This window comes from Opisthocomus hoazin, chromosome 1, assembly GCF_030867145.1.
Source record: "Opisthocomus hoazin isolate bOpiHoa1 chromosome 1, bOpiHoa1.hap1, whole genome shotgun sequence".
Lineage (NCBI taxonomy): Eukaryota > Metazoa > Chordata > Aves > Opisthocomiformes > Opisthocomidae > Opisthocomus > Opisthocomus hoazin.
The window spans coordinates 51,040,395-51,059,154 of NC_134414.1; the positions used below are offsets into that span (position 1 = coordinate 51,040,395).

The 18,760-nt window shown below is 35.6% G+C and overlaps 1 protein-coding gene across 16 annotated transcripts in view; it reads right to left on the reverse strand.

Moving 5' to 3' along the window:
* Positions 1-18,760, reverse strand: part of MYCBP2 (MYC binding protein 2) — a 204,760-nt gene that overhangs the window by 48,199 nt on the left and 137,801 nt on the right. For 9 of the 16 annotated variants that reach the window (XM_075423340.1, XM_075423419.1, XM_075423326.1 and 6 more), the window contains 6 exons: positions 16,155-16,271; positions 15,244-15,384; positions 9,403-9,477; positions 7,026-7,250; positions 5,965-6,097; positions 1,888-2,013 (listed from right to left, as the gene is read on the reverse strand). In XM_075423340.1, the coding sequence (XP_075279455.1) occupies positions 1,888-2,013; positions 5,965-6,097; positions 7,026-7,250; positions 9,403-9,477; positions 15,244-15,384; positions 16,155-16,271 (817 nt within the window). The remainder of the gene's footprint in view (positions 1-1,887; positions 2,014-5,964; positions 6,098-7,025; positions 7,251-9,402; positions 9,478-15,243; positions 15,385-16,154; positions 16,272-18,760) is intronic. The other 7 variants (XM_075423377.1, XM_075423334.1, XM_075423350.1 and 4 more) reach the window with 6 other exon arrangements.

Genomic DNA, 18,760 nt, shown 5'->3' on the forward strand with positions numbered 1-18,760 from the left:
GGTAATACTGTAAACACAGGCCTATTACATGGGGATCTTTACATCTGACCAGTAGTTCAAAACGCTCACAGATGGCTACTGAATTTTCAATGGAATTAGTGCATCCTTACAGAAGTTCTTTTAACAAACAAGCAACTCCAGAAGAACTGCTTCATTCAGAAATTCCTCTAACAGATCGTGCTTGTGCCTGCAGTTTGTTTTCTACAAAACTCAAAGATTCTTAGACCTGAGAATGCAAAAAGACTGCATAGAAAGTAATGACACAGCTGAAGAGTTCTATTTTTGAGAAATTAATATCATTGTTCCTTCAATATAGTCACTGACAACTCTCTGCTCTTGGGCAATTGAGAAGGAATTACAGTACGCGGAATGAAAAAAGTAATCTAACCAAGTTGCTCACTCACAATAAACCTCACAGCTTGAGGGTATGTTGAGATTCATGCGTATTAAATGACAAAGTTCAATGCCAGGAGTAGCTTCTGAGCTGTCTGTAACTAATATCCCAAAGAAATACCTCAGAAACTGTTTAAGATAGGATATAGTAAAAAGAATCACAATGACTTTAGAAACTAGGATGCCTGTTAATACAGCATACTGATCTCCAAGATATTATCTTTGGACAACACAGGAAAAAAATTATTTTCCTAATACACTTCTGCAGAAAAAGAATAGATAATACTTTTGCACTGTTACAGAGTTGACGTTGAGAGACAAGCAGTAATACTGACTCACACGATGAACATCTTAAACACTCCCACTTTTGTGATTCAACTATTACTTTGAAATGAGTATGGCTGAACTGAGAAAAGCAGTTCCGTATAAAAAGCTCAATAAAACAAAAGGAAAACATTCCAATTTCTCCAGCCTTTGTTCAAAAAAAAGGTTTCCTACAGCAATGCATGGACAAGTATGAACTGCTTCTTTACGCAGTAAAACACTGTGAAATGACATAACATGTTATGAAAATAACAGGCTAGAACATTTAGGAATAATTTTTCCCCTCATTTCTTCTCCTTCAAAACAAGTCTTAAAGCAAGTTATTTTAATTAGGAGATCACTAAGAATACATGTTGGTGTTAAAAACACATAACACACCTTAGGCCCATGCTCATAGTGGCATGGACAGAGTATTGAGATGTGAAAGTAGAATAACAAAGGCCTATGTTTCAAATAGTATTTCACAAGGACATCTGCCCCATCAAAAGTCATCAAATATTATTAAATCTTCTACATTTAATCAATGAATGAACAGAAGGCATGCAGATTGACTTTATTGTGATGGTTTACATATCTTTATATCTTGCCAATGCAATAAACCATGGCTGAACGAAACAATTATTTCTATCAGTAAAATTAACAAAGTTTTATTTATTTATTTCCTAGCATTTGTAACTGGTATCTATGTGACTGAAAGGTAACTTCAGTTTTACAACTTAAATCTCAAATGGTATCTTTTATCTTGTCATCCCATTAAAGGCACTTAAAAAATGTCAAGACAAGTGAGAAGTGTTTACAGACATTTCTGACCATTTTGAAACCCATGCTTTCCAAATCCAATAATTTCCATATCTTGTTTTACAAGTACCTATTTTTCATTTCTGCATTACAGTTTTGTGTCTACCACTATAGAAAGTCTCAACTGTAACTTAGAAATCTTTGATGATCCTTTTTATACAGAGTACTTAGATTGTGCAAAATTAAAGCAGAGCAAAAAGCAGTTACAACATTAACTACATGTTTTCTAAAACACCTTGCAATTCACTACACTCCTGCTTGTGCCTTTTGGAGAAGATCAGATAGTGCCCAATAGAGCAGAAAATGAGTAACAAAAACATAACCAAAGTTAAGACAAACACCATTTTTCAAAATGCAAGTGTAAAAACATACCTTTGTTATTTCCAAGGCCATAATCAAACCCTTGTCCATTACCGCAGCTTGTCCCCTTACTGAAAGCTTGTATTGAAAAAGGACTTGGGGGAGGAGTCTGAACATTCTGATCTAGCAGGACTTGCTCTGTAAAAAAAACCACATCACTTCAAAATTAGACCATCTTAGAAATTGATTTACATTGGAAAGCGAGTCACAAGGCAAAGGAGCACTATTTTTGTTCCACAGATAGTACTCTACCACTCTACTCAATTCTCTTCAGATAGAAAAGCATATTGTTCTTCTTTGGAGCTCATGCTCTAAAATAAAGACGTAAGACAATACCATACAGACTGTTTTATTCTTGACCGAGTTGCTGCCAGCTTTGCCATCGTATGCCACTTAGGAACAGACTTGATGCTTCGTTTTTCAGTAACATCACACCATTCAGTATTTATTCTTTGGACAGCAATTGTTAAATTCATTTGAAAAAGCAGGGTGGAGAAAAAGATTTCAGAGTGACAAACTCAGATCCAATAAACTCCTACACCTGGCTATCACCTTAACAGTTCATGGGACATAAGACATTTTTTCCCCTGACAGATTTATTCATATCTGACACTGATTATGACAGACTATTTAATTTTAGGGGGGCATTACTGACTTAATGTGGCCAGAAATAGCATTTCAGGTGACGATCTATAAGAAATAATCCACCTGAAATCTTCCAAATGTAGGTTAAAAGCTCAGATTGACATATTCCACAACTTGCTTTTTTTTCTGTAAATGTAGTAAAAATAATGTGGATCCAATTAAAAACAAATCACAACTCTTCTAAGAGCCATTTTCAGAAAATTACATTTCAGGCCAAAACTCCATTTCAGAACATAAAATTTTATGTCACACACACACTCAAATTAAAAAAAAATACAGGTAGACGGTTGGAAATTTAAAAATAGTTTAAAAAAGAAAGGATCCAGAATTTCCTCATTAGAGGCATCTCTAGACTTTGCTGTAGTGTTTCAGCTAAAGTATCTGGATATCGGCTTGCAGACTTGGGCATTCAGTAGGACTTTTGCTCTGTCTCTAACATAAATCCTACTTCTTTGAGAATTTCATGATCATTTTATTAAATAATGAAAATACAAAAGCAATCTGAAAGATGGTATTATGTAAGGACAAGAATACAGACCAGTTTCAAATCTAGCTGGAGCTCTCCAAATCCTAATTATTTCCCTCCAGCGAAAGCACTGAAACTGATGACAAAGACTATTCCTAATTAATTTCATGGCAAATAAAAGCAATTAGCTTAAATAATTTTCAGATGTGGCTTAAGTGCATTAGTGTTACTTGGTACCGAGATGGACTAGGAACATAGAGTAGGTTTAAGTATCTCAGTCATTGCACTGATAACTACTTAAACTGCTTTAGCTAGATGAACGAGAGACGTCTAACAATACCCTACTTATAAAAACATAGACTCATTCAGAAAAGAATAAACCCAGGCACAGTCAGGCATAGGACTCGCCTCCGTTTCTAAGATGGTATTCCTATGCACTGGATTGTAAAAATCCTGCTACAGTTTTGTCCTCAAAGCCCAGAGCTTGCATTTCTGTTTTTCTGTGAGAACAACGATATACTTTAAGATGTCTTTCAGTAACAGTACATATGTGTCAAGAATCTGAAGACAGACCTTCAAACACAGGTCTTGTTTAAATTCTTCCAAATTTGGGAATTCTTTCTTAAAGCACAGATATACCTTGAGAAATTACAGAAAAGGTGAATTGACAGATAAATCACTGAAGCTGTAAAAAACTACTTAAAATACGCAAAATACTGTTAAGTGACTTAAAGTACGTTATATCTATTCCTCAAAGTAAGTACTCTTGAATGGAAATTTTTGCACACTGCTTCATTTATTAACTTCAGAGAAATTTTTTTTCTACTGGAAAAGCACACAGCCTCATATTAGCATATAAAATGATGACGTTAACAACCCTTTTCTTGCACACGCGTGCTTTCAACAGTAAGGCATTATTCCAATTCACAAATACTTCTTTTATAGAATCTACTTGGGCTCTTTGAGCACCTCCAAACTTGACATTATTAGACATAAGTAAAAACAGAGAATCTATGACTTCAAAAAAGATACCATGCTAAGTATTAAGTAAACACTTTCTCCCCCCCCCAATTTATAAACTTTATGAAAGACTCTTGGTTATTCCCCTTCTTCACAGAATGTTTTATACCTTCAAGTCAAGCAGCAACAGACTATAGCAAATATGTATTAGCAAGGACTTACTTTGTTTTAATAAGGTAATTTGATAATTATCAGAGTATCTAGGTGTGAAATAATATTCAGCACAAAACATCAAAACCAGAAAAAGGGCAAAGAGTCTACTATAATGAACAAATAAGAGGCTGACCATAAGTACTACCTAAACCCACAAGCAGAATATGACTGCTGAGGCTGAAGTTTTCCACTAAGACATCTTTTGATCTTTTGGTAAATGGATGCATTAGATCCCACAAATAGAGTGGGAAGATGATAAATTGAAAATGTCCAGATTTATTCAGAAAACAGAGAAATATATGTTGAAGGAAAAAGAAAGAAGGCTTGAGGAAACTAACTCTTTCAAGTGAGTTGAAACAAATCAGTCTCTAGGGAACCATGCCAAAATTTTACTACCAATGGAAGAACTTTAGATGTTTCTCTCTGAATACCTGTAACAAAATCATGCTAATGAAGTTCCATAGTAATTTTTACTAGACATTGGAAAGACAAGAAGGACACACTGGACAGCTGGGGTGTTGCGTCCAGTTTCAGACTCCCATCAGAAGACAAACTGAAATGAGTTCAGTGAAGGCCACTAAGACAGTCAGGGAAGCAGAGCACACCATCTCAGGAGAGGCTGAAATGAGAGATCAGCCAACCCAGCTCAGCTGGGTTTGTTCAGTCTTAAAAAGAGAAAGCTAAGCTGAGATCTTATTGCTCCTTTCAACTACCTAATTGAAGGGTTCATGGAAGATGAAGGCAGACTCATCTCAGAGGTTCACAGTGACAGGACAAGAGACAATAAACAAAAGTTGCAGCATGGGAAACTGTGATTATGTATCAGGAAAATTTTTCACCATGAAGATGAGTCAAATACTGGAACAGGTTGTCCAGAGAGGCTGGATATATTTCGAATTTGACTAGACAAGGGCCTGAGCAACCTGATCTAGCTGAATCTGCACTGACAGGGAGGTTGGACAGATGACCCCCTCCAGAAGTATAAATACTGACAGACCACTCCCTGTCTCACCTTTTAAGGGAATATAAGCAGCCTATAACCTTGCACAGGAGAACTCATCCAGATGGGACGGGACTATCTGTTAAGGAAATAACGGTTTCAGAATAACTCACGGTATTTCTATGAAGCATTCAGGATGAAAGAAATATATTTCAGATCAGTAATGATAGCTTGTTTGGACGGAGATCAACAAGAAGGATGATGGGGGGGGCAATAAAAAAACTGTGTACTAACATTTTGTTTATGTTTTCTTTAATTATTTCTAGGTCTTACCTACTCTGAACATGAACTATCAGGACAGAAATTCTGCATTTTAACAGAATGCAATCATACTTTGCTGACTAGAATAATTAACTAATTTGATGTTAATTTCAAATAGTATCAAAAAAACATGCTAGAAGGTTTTTAACAGGATGCTGTGGGACAGAACTAACAAACTTAAAATCAAAAGGAACATAAGTAACACCTTCTCTCTGCTTTTCAGAGATGCAAAATAGACCAAAGAAAGCTAACTAAAATGTACAATTACTTATTTAAAAATGATCCCCATAGCTAAAAGGATGGTTAAAATTATGATCCATAACTGATACACAAGAAAACATGAGGAAATATTTTAACTGTTCTTTTAAAAATCATTTAAATAATGTTTATAGACAACTTTGAAGTCTAAGTGTGTAAAGTAACTCAAGTGAAAACGTGTAAATTAACGTTATAGCTGTTTAAAACTCAGTTCCTTCTTTATTTATTTGTCCTGTTTAGATTGCTTAATTTTTGATAAGTTAATTTAAAAAACAAAACAACTTGCCATCTTCGTGTCGAAGGTACTGGTTCCCACCTCTGTCTCTAGCTAATGACCATGCCTCGCCTTCATCACTTTCACAGAACTCCACCATGCTGTTCTTATCCATTTGCACCCATGTACCTTCCGAATTAGTCACCTGATGCACACACATAAAAAACCACAATTTATTGACTTTTCAGACAATTCAGTAGCATGATTGAGCAACTTCTTAAGAGTAGTTGAAAAAACACACTCATTGCAATCTTTATGTTAAAAAGCAAATGTTAAAAAAAAAAAGTTTCTTAAATTAAGGCCACAGGCTGAGGCAGACTGAAGGACCAAAACATTTTATGGCATATTTACAGTTACGAATATTTAAAAAAATCTTAGACCTGTTTATGTTCAAAAGAGCAAAACACCAACACCACAACTTCAGAACATCCAAACAAGCCTAAATAAAAACTTGGGAGATATTCACCAAAATATGCCTTTTTATTGGTGGCTGCAACAGTACAATTATAATACCAAGTTCTATATGAAAAGTTTGTACAACTACTAATTTTGTTCCTGACATTATATTTAGGAAATAGCATGACACACTTCATCCTTAAGCCCTTCTTAACCATAGAACACCACAACTGGACAACTGGGAACAGTAGCAACAGTTCAGCAACTGAAAAAATGAATACAGTCAATACAAAGAAACAGAATAATTTGTTAATTGGTTAGGTCCTAGAAGAACATTTTTTCAATTAAGCAAAATTCTTTCAAAGAATATGACCAAAAAGTAGAATACGAAACATCATTTTGTAAGGAATACTATAACAGAAATATGTAAGTAAGCATATGTAGCTACAGTACAATTTTAACATTATTTCAAACATTATTTCAATCAATGCACACATCTAAAAGGAAAAAGACATAATTGCATCAGTATTTATAATAATAAACCAAGTTCAACAGTTAGTATTTATCATGAGGGTTGGAAAAGCAAACCTGTACAGGAGTAGATTCTTTTGCTGAGTTTACAACTGTTATATACTGGTATCTATGAAGACATGAACTGAAGCTACAAGGATCCATACCTCGCCCACTGCCTTGACTTTGTTTCCCAGAACTAACATTCCAATTGGGATACCTCTAAGGTTAGGGCAGCTTCTGATGTTGTGACCTGATGGGCCAGTCTTCACTACCTTGTACACTCCAGGTCCACCTCGAAGGAATGGCATATCTTGCTCTTGCATCACTGCTTCCTGTGGGCAGTGTGAATTTAGGTCTTTGAAAAAACCATCAGTATTAGACCTAGATTCCTGAGAAATTAAAAAAAAGGCAAAACAAAACAGAATAAAACCTATTAATAATACCTTTGAACTCTTTAGATAAGAAATACTTACTTCAAGATTACAACAGCTAAACTTCAGAGCTAAAAGAGATACTAGTTACATTGCTAATTTTAGTGTGCGATAAACAACTACTAGTAAATTGAACATGAAGTCGTTTTATTACTCTTGAAATAAAAGTGGTATAAATGTAAACCATTTATATAAAAGGAGTATCTAATATCTATAATTAGAGAGAAATTATTTACTCTAACCACTTTCACTAAACTTTGTTCCATTGTGATATTTATCAAGATACACACTCATTCTTCCTGCTGTATTCGTGAAATTTTGTGGAAAAACTCTGGGGCTATGTAAAGGGAATGTGAATATTATCTCTTTCCAAATGCTATGCTGCTTTTTTGATTTCACATTTAGAATACATTGTTAATTTAGAGTAAAGGTAAAATGATGACCAAGAGTAACAGCAACACCATAGATTCTTAAATGCACATATACATATTAGTGTATATTTATTATTTTCACTATGACAATAAAAATGGCCTGCAAATTTATGTCACCTGGTACCAATTACAGATGAAATATATACTCAAATCTGAAATGAGAAAATACTTTTTGAGTTTCTTACCAAGAAAAATTGACAGTTACTAAAAGAAGAAAAATACTAGCATAGATTTTTCAATCATCCATAGCTTAATAAAAGGCCATTGTACAGGAAATTCTGAGGGACTGGAGTAAAATAACGCAACGCACATTTATATCAGAAGAAAGCAAGCCAGAAGCAGAAGCAAGCTCTATTGTGCTTATAATGCAAGTCACAGGTGCTTTTAAAAGAACATCTGAAAGTTAAGAACTAAGTAATGCCCTACGGGATAAAGTCAGTGGTTCACCTAGTCCAGTACACTGTGTTCAGCAATGGCAACAGGAGATGCCATTTAGAAGCAGCATATAAGTCTTTATTAGTGGTCTGTCCCTTACATACCAGCAGCATTTAAAATCTTTTTATTATGGATGTTGGAGGCTACGCCCAATTTTCTTTAGTGTTTATTTATGAATCTGATTTCTGTAAATTTGTTTAATTTCCTCTGAATGTGCTGATACTTTCTGCCTCCACAATCTCCTGTAACAACACCTTCCAGGAGGCTCACTTCCTGCTGTGTAAAAGAACATTTCCTTTTATCAGTTTTAAACAAAAATTCTGCTTATGTTATTTACTTTTTAATTAATGCAGTTTCCTCTGATCTCATTAATTATAATATTTTCAGCTTTTTGGTAGGGAAGTCTGTGCTCTTATGTCCAGACTAATACAGCAGTCTTTCCAAGAAGCCTTTATACAAAAATGAATCTGTTCTGTAAACATATAACTTTCAAAGCAAGTCAATGCAAGCTGAGATAAACTGGTTGGGGGGGGGGAGGGGAAAAATCTGTGTTTTAAAGACAGTTTAAACATTGTCTAGATCTTGATATAACAACAAAGTTGTTTGCTATTTTGGGAAAAAAGATTCAGTGGAAAAACAATTTTTTAAGTCTCTAAACCAATATGTACTACACTGAGTGTCATCTTCATTACAAAGGTCATCTAAAAAAAACTTGATCTGAAAATCACTACAGGGCTGCGAAGAGATTTAGACAAGCACTTCTGCAGATAATTTAAACCGCTTAACTGTACACAACATAACTTGTTCCTATAATCGCATAATTTTAAAAAAGATTAAGAATATGCTGAGTATTAAATACTTTGGCTTTACTCATACAAATATCTTATTAGATGCTGCAACTTTACATGTACCCTCCAGTAACAGAAAAAAATTTACTAGTACATTCTGCATCAAAACTAGAATGAAAGCCTTTATTATGTTACTAGGCCATCTCTCTGAATTTCTTATCTGGTTTGTTAAAAAAGGAGAGTGTTACTTATGAATTAATGAAAATTCAATAATCTGCCCTGGTATTTTTTTCTCATCCTAAAGGGAGACACACAGATACAGCATTCTATGCAAACCTGCTATTTCATGTAAAAATAACTCCAAGTAAAACAGACTTCATTTGGTGTAAAGTTGAGTCATAAGGTACAATCTGAAAACACAAGACACAGCGTGACTGTTCCTGTCATTTAACTCACCTTAGGGGGTAAAGCTTTGGAAGTCCATGAAAAAAAGTCCAAATCACTTACTCCTTGGCTAGCATTAAAGACATTCTGAGCAACAAAGTTTAGGAAAAAAAAAAGACACATATCAACAAAGAAATGGGAACAAAGAAACACTGGAGGAAGAAGCTTGAGGTACTATAGTGCAAACTTTCTCCACAAGTAAATTTACTGGTAGAATGTTTTGCAAAAGGGGAAAGTTTTGTTTTGCTAATCAAGTCACCTGAGTCCATTGCTCATCATGGCAAATCATCCATTAAACAAAAACAGTTTAGTATGTCAAAAGCTCAAAATGGATGTAGTGTGTCATGCCATTTACTGAAATTAAGAGCCAGACATTTCTTGTAAATCTGGAGACTTCATGCACAAACCCCCCTCACATCTCTGTTACAATGAAACAGTAGTTGGTCCCACCACAAACCACAGCTTTATAGCAAAACAGTCTGCTGTTCTGAAAGATAATTTCAATTATAGCAGAACAACTGCACACAGACTTCTAGTCACCAAGTCAGAACTGAAAATATGCAGAAGGGCTAAGCTCACTATTGCTGGAAGCAATTCACTTGCACAAAATCATTTCACCAGCTTGCACATCAAAATTGCACTCTTCACCAGAGCCAAAAATTTCAGAGTGCCATAAGAAAGATCACCAAGATTTCATTCATTTGGTAAAATATACAATGCATAATAGTTTATTATCAATCATCATAAACCAAATGGAGCTGCCAGAGAGAGTTCACTAATTTTATAACCAACTGCCTGTACTATGGAAATGAGCACTGCTGTTCTGTGTACTTTTTCTTCCCACAGAACAGCTAGGATGGCATTTTTTAATCACTGGAAAACATGAAAAAGAAGCCATCTGTTCTCCATAAACTGATTTCTACTCATTTCAAAGAAATTTTCACTGTTCCTGTCAAATCAAAGAATTAATAGTACATAGATAGTAGTATTAATAATCAGTATTTATGACAGAATCCTTTTTGTAAAGCCACCATTTTATCTGTATGAACAGAGGCATCAAAATCTTACTTCCTATCCCCATCCTGATAGGGGAACCAAATGAAATCCCCGGACAGCAGTCACATTAAAATTTAACAGTAGTTAAAGAAAAGGCAATGAATCCCTTTAAGCAGAAAATAAGCACAAAACCCTCCTGGCATACCTCCTCTGTATTCCTTGAAAAAAGACTAAATCCACGCGTCTATCTCATGATAGAAACAAATCATCTAGCTACATATTGTTTGCAGAAGTTCTGCTTACATCAAGTTTCAGTAATAAACACAATTTGCAATTTTGACAAAAACAGGGAAATTGTGAACCACCACTATTTCTTTACAGTTTAAGTACCTCTACCTAAAACTGAAAGAGGTACCAATGCACTGGTGAGATATGTTTTGGGGCACTGGGGAAGGTGGGGAGGGTGTTAGACAGGAAGACTAGCAGAGCAAAGTCTTATCAATTTGACATAAAACTATGACAACTATAAAAAGCCTACATTTGCCTAAAGATAGTGTACTTCATAGGCATCCAATGTAGTTTAACAGATTAATTGTATCACTTTGCAGCATATCTCATACTTTGTGATGGACTTCTATTGTACAGAGAAACATGGACTATCCATACCTAAAATATTAAAGTATATTTCAAAGATTATTTTTGTATGTTATAAATCTGAGAAGGCTCTTGGGAGACCTTGTAGCATCTTTCCAGTATCTGAAGGGGGGCCTACAAGAATGCTGGAGAGGGACTTTTGAGAAGGGCATGTAGTGATCGGACAAGGCGTAAAGGCTTTAAACTAAAAGAGAGTAGATTTAGATCAGATATAAGAAAGAAATTATTTACTATGAAGGTGGTGAAACACTGGAACAGGTTGCCCAGAGAAGCTGTGGATGCCCCCTCCCTGGTAGTGTTCAAGGCCAGGCTGGACGCAGCTTTGAGCAACCTGGTCTAGTGGAAGGTGTCCCTGCCCATGGCAGAGGGGTTGGAACTAGATGATCCGTAAGATCTCTTCCAACCCAAACCATTCTATGATTCTACAACAAAACATACAAGAGAAACCAACAGCAGTGAAGTGGGACCACGACAGATTAGCAACACTGAAAAATATCACACTAGAAGGAAGCTCTCCTTTGCTCTGGGAGCTTTAGAGTTTCCTGGCTATTACCACACTGTATGCCAGTTTACATGAATAGATCAGGCATGTATTTCAGAACAAAGTTTTCATTCTGAAGCTTTGTATTTAGTCCTTATGTTACCATCTGTAGATTTAGTTTATTTTTCCTTTCAACCTTTCCCTTCCAAAAACTAAAAATAATTTCACGAATTCATATTTTTTTTCCAACAAAGTTTCAATTTCAGAAACAAAAAATTTAAATGTAAATTACTTTGTTCGGCCACCAAAAGTTAGCAGACCATTAAGAAGTGTTTAAAATCTCAACTAATAGTATGTTTCAAAGCTAAGACTTATCTTAAACAAAAATCTTGACATTTTACCGAACATGGTCTTACTCTCCTTTCCATCACGCCTAAATAGATGGTAGAAATCTTTTGTGAATGTCCTTCAGTGTTTCCACAGAAAATTCAGCTTTCTGAGGTTCTGTTATCAAACACTGCAGTCTACATACTAATTTTGGTTCTTTCTTCCACTGCAATCGTCATTTGAAAAACTCGCGGTTTCTCAATCCTGTTTGACTATGGTAGCTGGGGAATGTAATAGTAAAACTAGGCAGCAGGGCACAATATTGCCTTTGAAGTTTGCTGTTTAAAATGAAGTAACAAAAACATATTCCGCATATGATTTTAAAATAAGACAAGTTCCAGACCTTAACCAAGATAGAATTCTGTTTCTCCCTAGTGTGTACTGTTTTATGCTGCATGTACCTTTCTGCTAAGTACTATGCATAAGCATGCATGCATATCCGTCCCTGTGGGTAACGCCCTCTATCAGAACTTCACAAGTTTTTTTTTTCGAAAACAGTCAACTGAATCAGAATTATTCAGTTTAGAAAAGACGTTTAAGATCATCAAGTCCAACTGTTAACCTAGCACCGCCAATTCCACACCATGTCTTCCGAATACCTCCAGGATGGTGACTCCACCATTTCCCTGGGCAGCCTGTTCCAATACTGCCAACCCTTTTGGTGAAGACATTTTTCCTAATATTCAATCTAAACCTCCCCTGACGCAACTTCAGGCTGTTTCCTCTTGTCCTGTTGCTAGTTACTTGGTAGAAGAGACTGACATCCACCTCGCTACAACCTCCTTTCAGGTAGCTGTAGAGATCAACAAGGTCTCCCCTCAGTCTCCTCTTCTCCAGGCTAAACAATCCCAGTTCCGTCAGCCGCTCCTCGTGTCGCAAGACAGAAGGAAAAATAACTACCAGAGAAGGAAGCAGCTTATAGAAAATCGCAAGCTCTTAAGACTCATACTCTTGTACAAAATCATAGTCTCATATTGCCTACAACGGATTGGAATGTCAATTTTAGATCAATGGTTACATAGCAACTCCTCATGAAAGGATACGACTATACAGCTTTTCTTAAGAAGGTAAATGACAACTCAAAATAGTTTGGCAACTACAATGGACCTCTGCTTGCCTATGATCATTTCTCATTAAATGCAATAGCTTTGATCAAAATATACAGAAACAGTGTCTTGAGGAGATCTAAGATACTCAATATTTGCTTTATCTTAAAATATATGGCTAATGTCTACAAAGAAACATAAAGTGTAAATACAATATGTATGCCAAGAGGACAAGAGGCTGAAATTAACACTGCTGAAAAATCCGACTTTTTTTCTTTTTGCCGTGTTGGCCACTGGCTGCTTACTGATCAGAAACTAAGAAAGCATGCAACTTTTATCTTGTGTCACTGAAGATGTAATGTAACTGGTTAGTTAAAAGAAAATTAGGCATATCTACTAGCTCCTAATAGTCTAAATGGCATCAGAAGTAATTCACAGCACTGTTTAAGAAAAAAAATTGATATTTTATCTGAACTTTACAGAAGCAGAGGGAGAAATGTATGACAATTAAATGCTGTTTTTCATGTGTCATTGTACCCAACCTACTTATTTAAATGAAATCTGAACTATGAAGATTATACTATCAAGAACTGAGTGTTCATTTATTTATGACAGCCTTTTCCCTTCAGACTTTTCTCATGGTGCACAGGGTATGTTCCTTTCTAGCAATAAGTGTGTACTAGAGTCATTTGAAATATACCAACGAGTAGGTTGTTGCTAACCACGTACACAACTGCTGAGCAAAAAACTATTCCCTCCAGCAAGTAAAAAAGTATTAGAAATAGTTAAACTAAGAAACAAAACCAAGAAAATAAAATCTAACAGAATATAATACCTATCCAGACTTACATTATTTACTGACGTTAACTACTTAGTCAAAGTGAATTCACTTCTATCACGGGTGAATAGATAAAATTCAACTGCTTGCATACAATTGTTTTGTGAAAGTGTAATATAGCAATCTTCTGATGAGTATCAATTTCTAAGGCAAAAAATACAACCGAGGTCTTAAACAAAGCTTAAATTTTTTCCATGTTTTCATAAATTTTACAATAAAGTGGATAAACATGCCTGTCGTCACAGTGTTTGAGTGACTGATGGCTGAGTACAGAAATAATTTGCTTCTCATATACAATATTAAAGTAATTCCCAAAATAAGGATTTTATTGAAAGAAATCTCCAATTATATCAACAAATAAATTATAGACAAGAAGGTGAATAGGAAGAAGATCTAGTTGCATCATGTAACAGTGTTTGTCAGAACATGGCCTCAGCCACAGGGGATTTATGAGTTGCCAGATTTGGCTACTAGCGAACAGCCCAGTTTCACCAGAACTGGGAATATCTTGTTTTTTCTATGATCAGAAGACATGAATGGCATGATATCATTGGCTGCAGGTGTTTAATTTGGCCATATATTTGTGAACTGTCTTCAACTGCACCAGTAGCTCACTCATATAAATGCACAAATCAAACCTAAATAGCTGTACTTGCAATTAGATCTGGTTCTCACGTTCTGCCCTAAAGAAATCAAGGAACTGCCCACTCTGCAGAGTGCACAAAACCAGATGAGCCAGAAATGGCTGCACCTTCATTAATTTTTTGAGAAACATTGGTTTGGCTCATATACTTATTTCTTTCTGTCTTTTTTTTAACTTCTTTTTTGAACTGTACTTTGTTTCCAGAAAATGTGTAACCTTTGAATTGTAATGATGGTGATCACCATTAAAGTTATTTGGATAAATTATGCTTACTCTTATTATAAATTAAATTTTTTATTCAGTCTTGATGCTGTGGAATTCTTTGATTAGCTAATAAATTGATAGTTCAAAGATTCAGGTGTAAAACTCGCAAAAAATATACATAAAAATCAACAGAGCCTGAAGAACTTCTCAGGTTTCACAAAATGCCTCAATTACATTGATTCACTGCAGGCTACAGCCTCTTCTGAAATCATGGCATCAGTGGACCACATTACAGACAATCACATCTTGCATCAGAAACACCTGGTGCAGGCCATAATCTCATATCATTGTACTTTTGTTATAGTGGTCCTTGCACTTTTGTTTCTCTTCTAGGAGAAGAGGCTTCAACATAAAAAGCCACGTACCTCTCTACACTCCACCCTCATTACACAACAGCCCTCAAAAATGCAAACACGTATAAGATAGTATTTGGTAATTAAAATTTTGTTTACCTCAGGACTCATTTGCAGCCTTAATTAAAGAAAGTCTTGTAATGAGGATAGAGTGTACTTTCGGATATTTTTCAAAGGCACCTTTTACTTACGTCAACAGGTACCAGAAGGCTCTTGCCAAGATGTTGGTTAAAAGAGAGACACCAGGCTTCAGTGTAACCATTCATGTTAGGAACATACTTCTTTATTGTCTCATCATTCAGCCTCAGCCAAACACCATCATCATTGTGGATCTATGGGAAACAAGCAACAAAAACGAGCCATGCCCTCCTGTAACTGTTGCGTAGCTAGTAAGGATTAACAGAATTTAGGCAAACAGACAATAGTACCAAGAAAGTAATGATCTTCACTGTGCTGATAGAATGTAAGAAGAGGTAAAGATGAATATTGACAAATTCAGAATTTCAAAGCAATGGGAGGCATATTTTTTTAGAAGACAAGATGCAAAGACAAATTTAAATCAGCTCATGCACTAAGACTTGCTTTGAGAGAACAGAGGAAAGAAAGCCAAGCCTTCGTAAGGTTCATGAGTTCCCCACTTTCCATTTTCCACTGCTGATACAACTTAGTGAACTGTAAAAATATTCCTTGTATATGCAGTTATACTGTAAGAAAAATACATGCATAGCAGCCTAACACACTACTGATCTTTCAGAAGTGTAAGGGAAAGATGTAATGAAAATGACACCTACATCTCAATTTTTGTGTAGAGTTTAAATAGTAAGTCATGAATAGCTAAATCCTTAGAGATATTATTGTAAGACGAACTCTAGGAATTTCATTTCCTCATATCAGAGTCTCAAAAGTTTGCTACACCAGTTTTCAAGTAAGTAAAAAGGAAATGACAACTTGAAAAACTAAAATAGTAAATATTTATATTTTTGCAACTTACACTCTTATGTTAAGGTGTATATGTCAACATCTAAACATGAAAAAAACATTCTTTGCATGAATTAACTTTAAATCATAGTCCAATTTTCAACAGAAATGTCTTATTAATTACCTCGTCAATGAAAGTGATGGATCCATTGACTTTCACTATGCCTATTTGCTCACTCTGAAGGGAAGGGTGGCTACGGATACGAAGCCCTGCACTGTCCTTGGCCACAAATTTGCGAACCTACGAGAAGCAAAGGAAGACAGCAACGAAGAAAAAATTGGAACAGAGCTCTCAAAAGAGTAAAAAGAAATAGGTTTAACAGATTCTGAAATGCTAGTGACAAGATGGCAGTCTTAAAGTTACAGTTTGTTGCTAGTTTCCCATGGCTGCTGTGTGTAATTTCACTTTTTTACAACCAATAAAAGCATAATGTTCAAAAAAATCCCTAAAAGTGCACTGACTCAGTCTTGGAAAGATCTCTGTTATATCACACAACATTCAGTACAAACTTCCAACTCTTTTAACTGCCTCCCCCTTCATTTTATTCATTCATGCAAGTTTCAAGGGGTTTGCCTTTTCAAAATTAATATTTCCAGTAACTGATTAACCTGGGATCATCAGGTCTGATTTGCACTACCATAACATTGCTTAGTCAGCTTTTTGGCCAAAATTTGGACGTTTTCCTTAAAGAGTTTAAATAGCCATTTAAAAATAGAAAAAGAACATATCTTTCTATTTCTTTATTTAATTTTTCAACTAGCTATTTCAACAGATTCTCCCCTTTTCACATGAAGGTCAGATTAGATGCTCCTTGTTACTAATTTGATTTATTACAGCCCCCAGAATCTCCCAGTTGTTATTCACTACCATTATTTTACCACTCAAACACATTATCAGGCACCTATCCCACAGAGGATAGCCATCCTTTTGGTTTCCGATTTTAAGAAGTGCGTATGTTCTATGCATGTGGTATAAAAACTTTTTCTTGGAAGGTTATTTTCAAACTCCACACATAAAACTGAAAAAAAGCATCAACTGAAGTATGGACTCATCTTTAACTTAACATAAAGCACAGAAAGATATGGAAAGAATAAACTCAGGAAAAGGTAATGAAAGGTAACAGTTAAGTGCACGATTTTATTTTTTTCCTAAAGAAATTCTTTATTTTAAGAAATGGTATTTATTTTAAGGCTAATTTTAAAAAGCCCAACAACAGAAGCATGTAAAGAATTTCAAATGTAGCTTACTCCAAAATGTGCAACGTTTTGCTGATTGGCAACCCTGTTACTTTAAGGATTCAGATTTCTATCACCAGGCAAAACTAAGATTTTCAAGGATCCTGTAAAAATACAAGGCTGAATCACTGCTGACAGCATTCTCAACACAGACAAGCCTATAAACAAAGCCTTGCAAATTAGGGGTCCCTGCACTACCACCCCAAAATGTTACTTCAGAAAATCGTATGACGGGTCAGCTAGAACACGGATTAAAAACTTGAATTTAGAGTAAGGAGAACTCACACTCAAGATCTGGATACACAGGCCTGGAAAGAGCATTTGCCCCCTTTGCAGCAGCTAACTTGTTAACACAAAGCTTCAAGCTGTAACTACAAACTGTTTAGGGATCAGATCCACTGACGGACAACACAGCAAAAAACAGATGAAACATTCTCTTCTGCTCATTTCTGACCATTAATTAGTTGTCTGAGTCTTCTTTCTGATATAGCACGTCTTTGCTTGGAATACTTCTCTATGGCTCAAAGATTCAGTAACTGTCTTGTAACACCCCCCTAAGTCAGTTCTTCCATGGAGCATACAGAAACTGGACTCTGACTAAAAGAAGTGACTACTGCATACAGGCATAGCATTTAACATGTACATCTCCCCTACAGTGCACAGCAGTGTTCAAGAGCTTTGTTGCTGTGCCTTCTTATGTGGTGAATCTGAAAAGAGCTACACCTCACAGCACAGAAAGGTGTGTTGCATAGGATAAAGCAACCTTAACAAGGGGGTTAACCTATGAAGGGATGCAAAAAACCACCCCCTGCCTAGAGCTTTTGGATTTGGTGGGGTTTTTTGCAACTGATGCTGGCTACAGTCAGATGAGGACAGCAGAAACAGTGAAAACATGTTCGTGACCAATTCTTCTGGTACCATCTTGCCCCTTTCAGGTAAATAATTCAGTCAAATTAGGACCACCTTCTTTTAGTTGGTTCCTAATACCCTGAATTATATTACATAGTTTGAAAGATATTGTTTCCCTCAATGGGATGTGGAATGGAATTTCCTGCAAATTAGTTAATCTAAGTTTCACAGCCAATGACAATGAATACAGATCACTATCATGATCTCCTTTACCAAGTTGGATAGGCAGGAAAAACAGATTTTCATCTGACTTCAAGTAACAGCTAAAGAAGAAATCAATACAAAATCATAATATAGTATGCATTTTCTACTTGTAATTCAAGTAAGGTTTGACTACAAAATGGGAATGTTCCACTGCCTCAATGAAAATTTTTTGGTGTCTCTAGTTGAGGTCAGATCACCTCTAAGAATGCACCATTAGTGTCCTTTGGTCATAAATATCTGAAATTTAGGGCTGAGAAAGAAGGGAAAGAAGCTTCTAGAGCTCAACTAATCCCTTTTCCTCAGCGAAACATCATGTGGTATACTGGACTGTCTCTAACTGATACTTGTCTAATATGGATTCTTGGGTTCAAAAGCATGGAG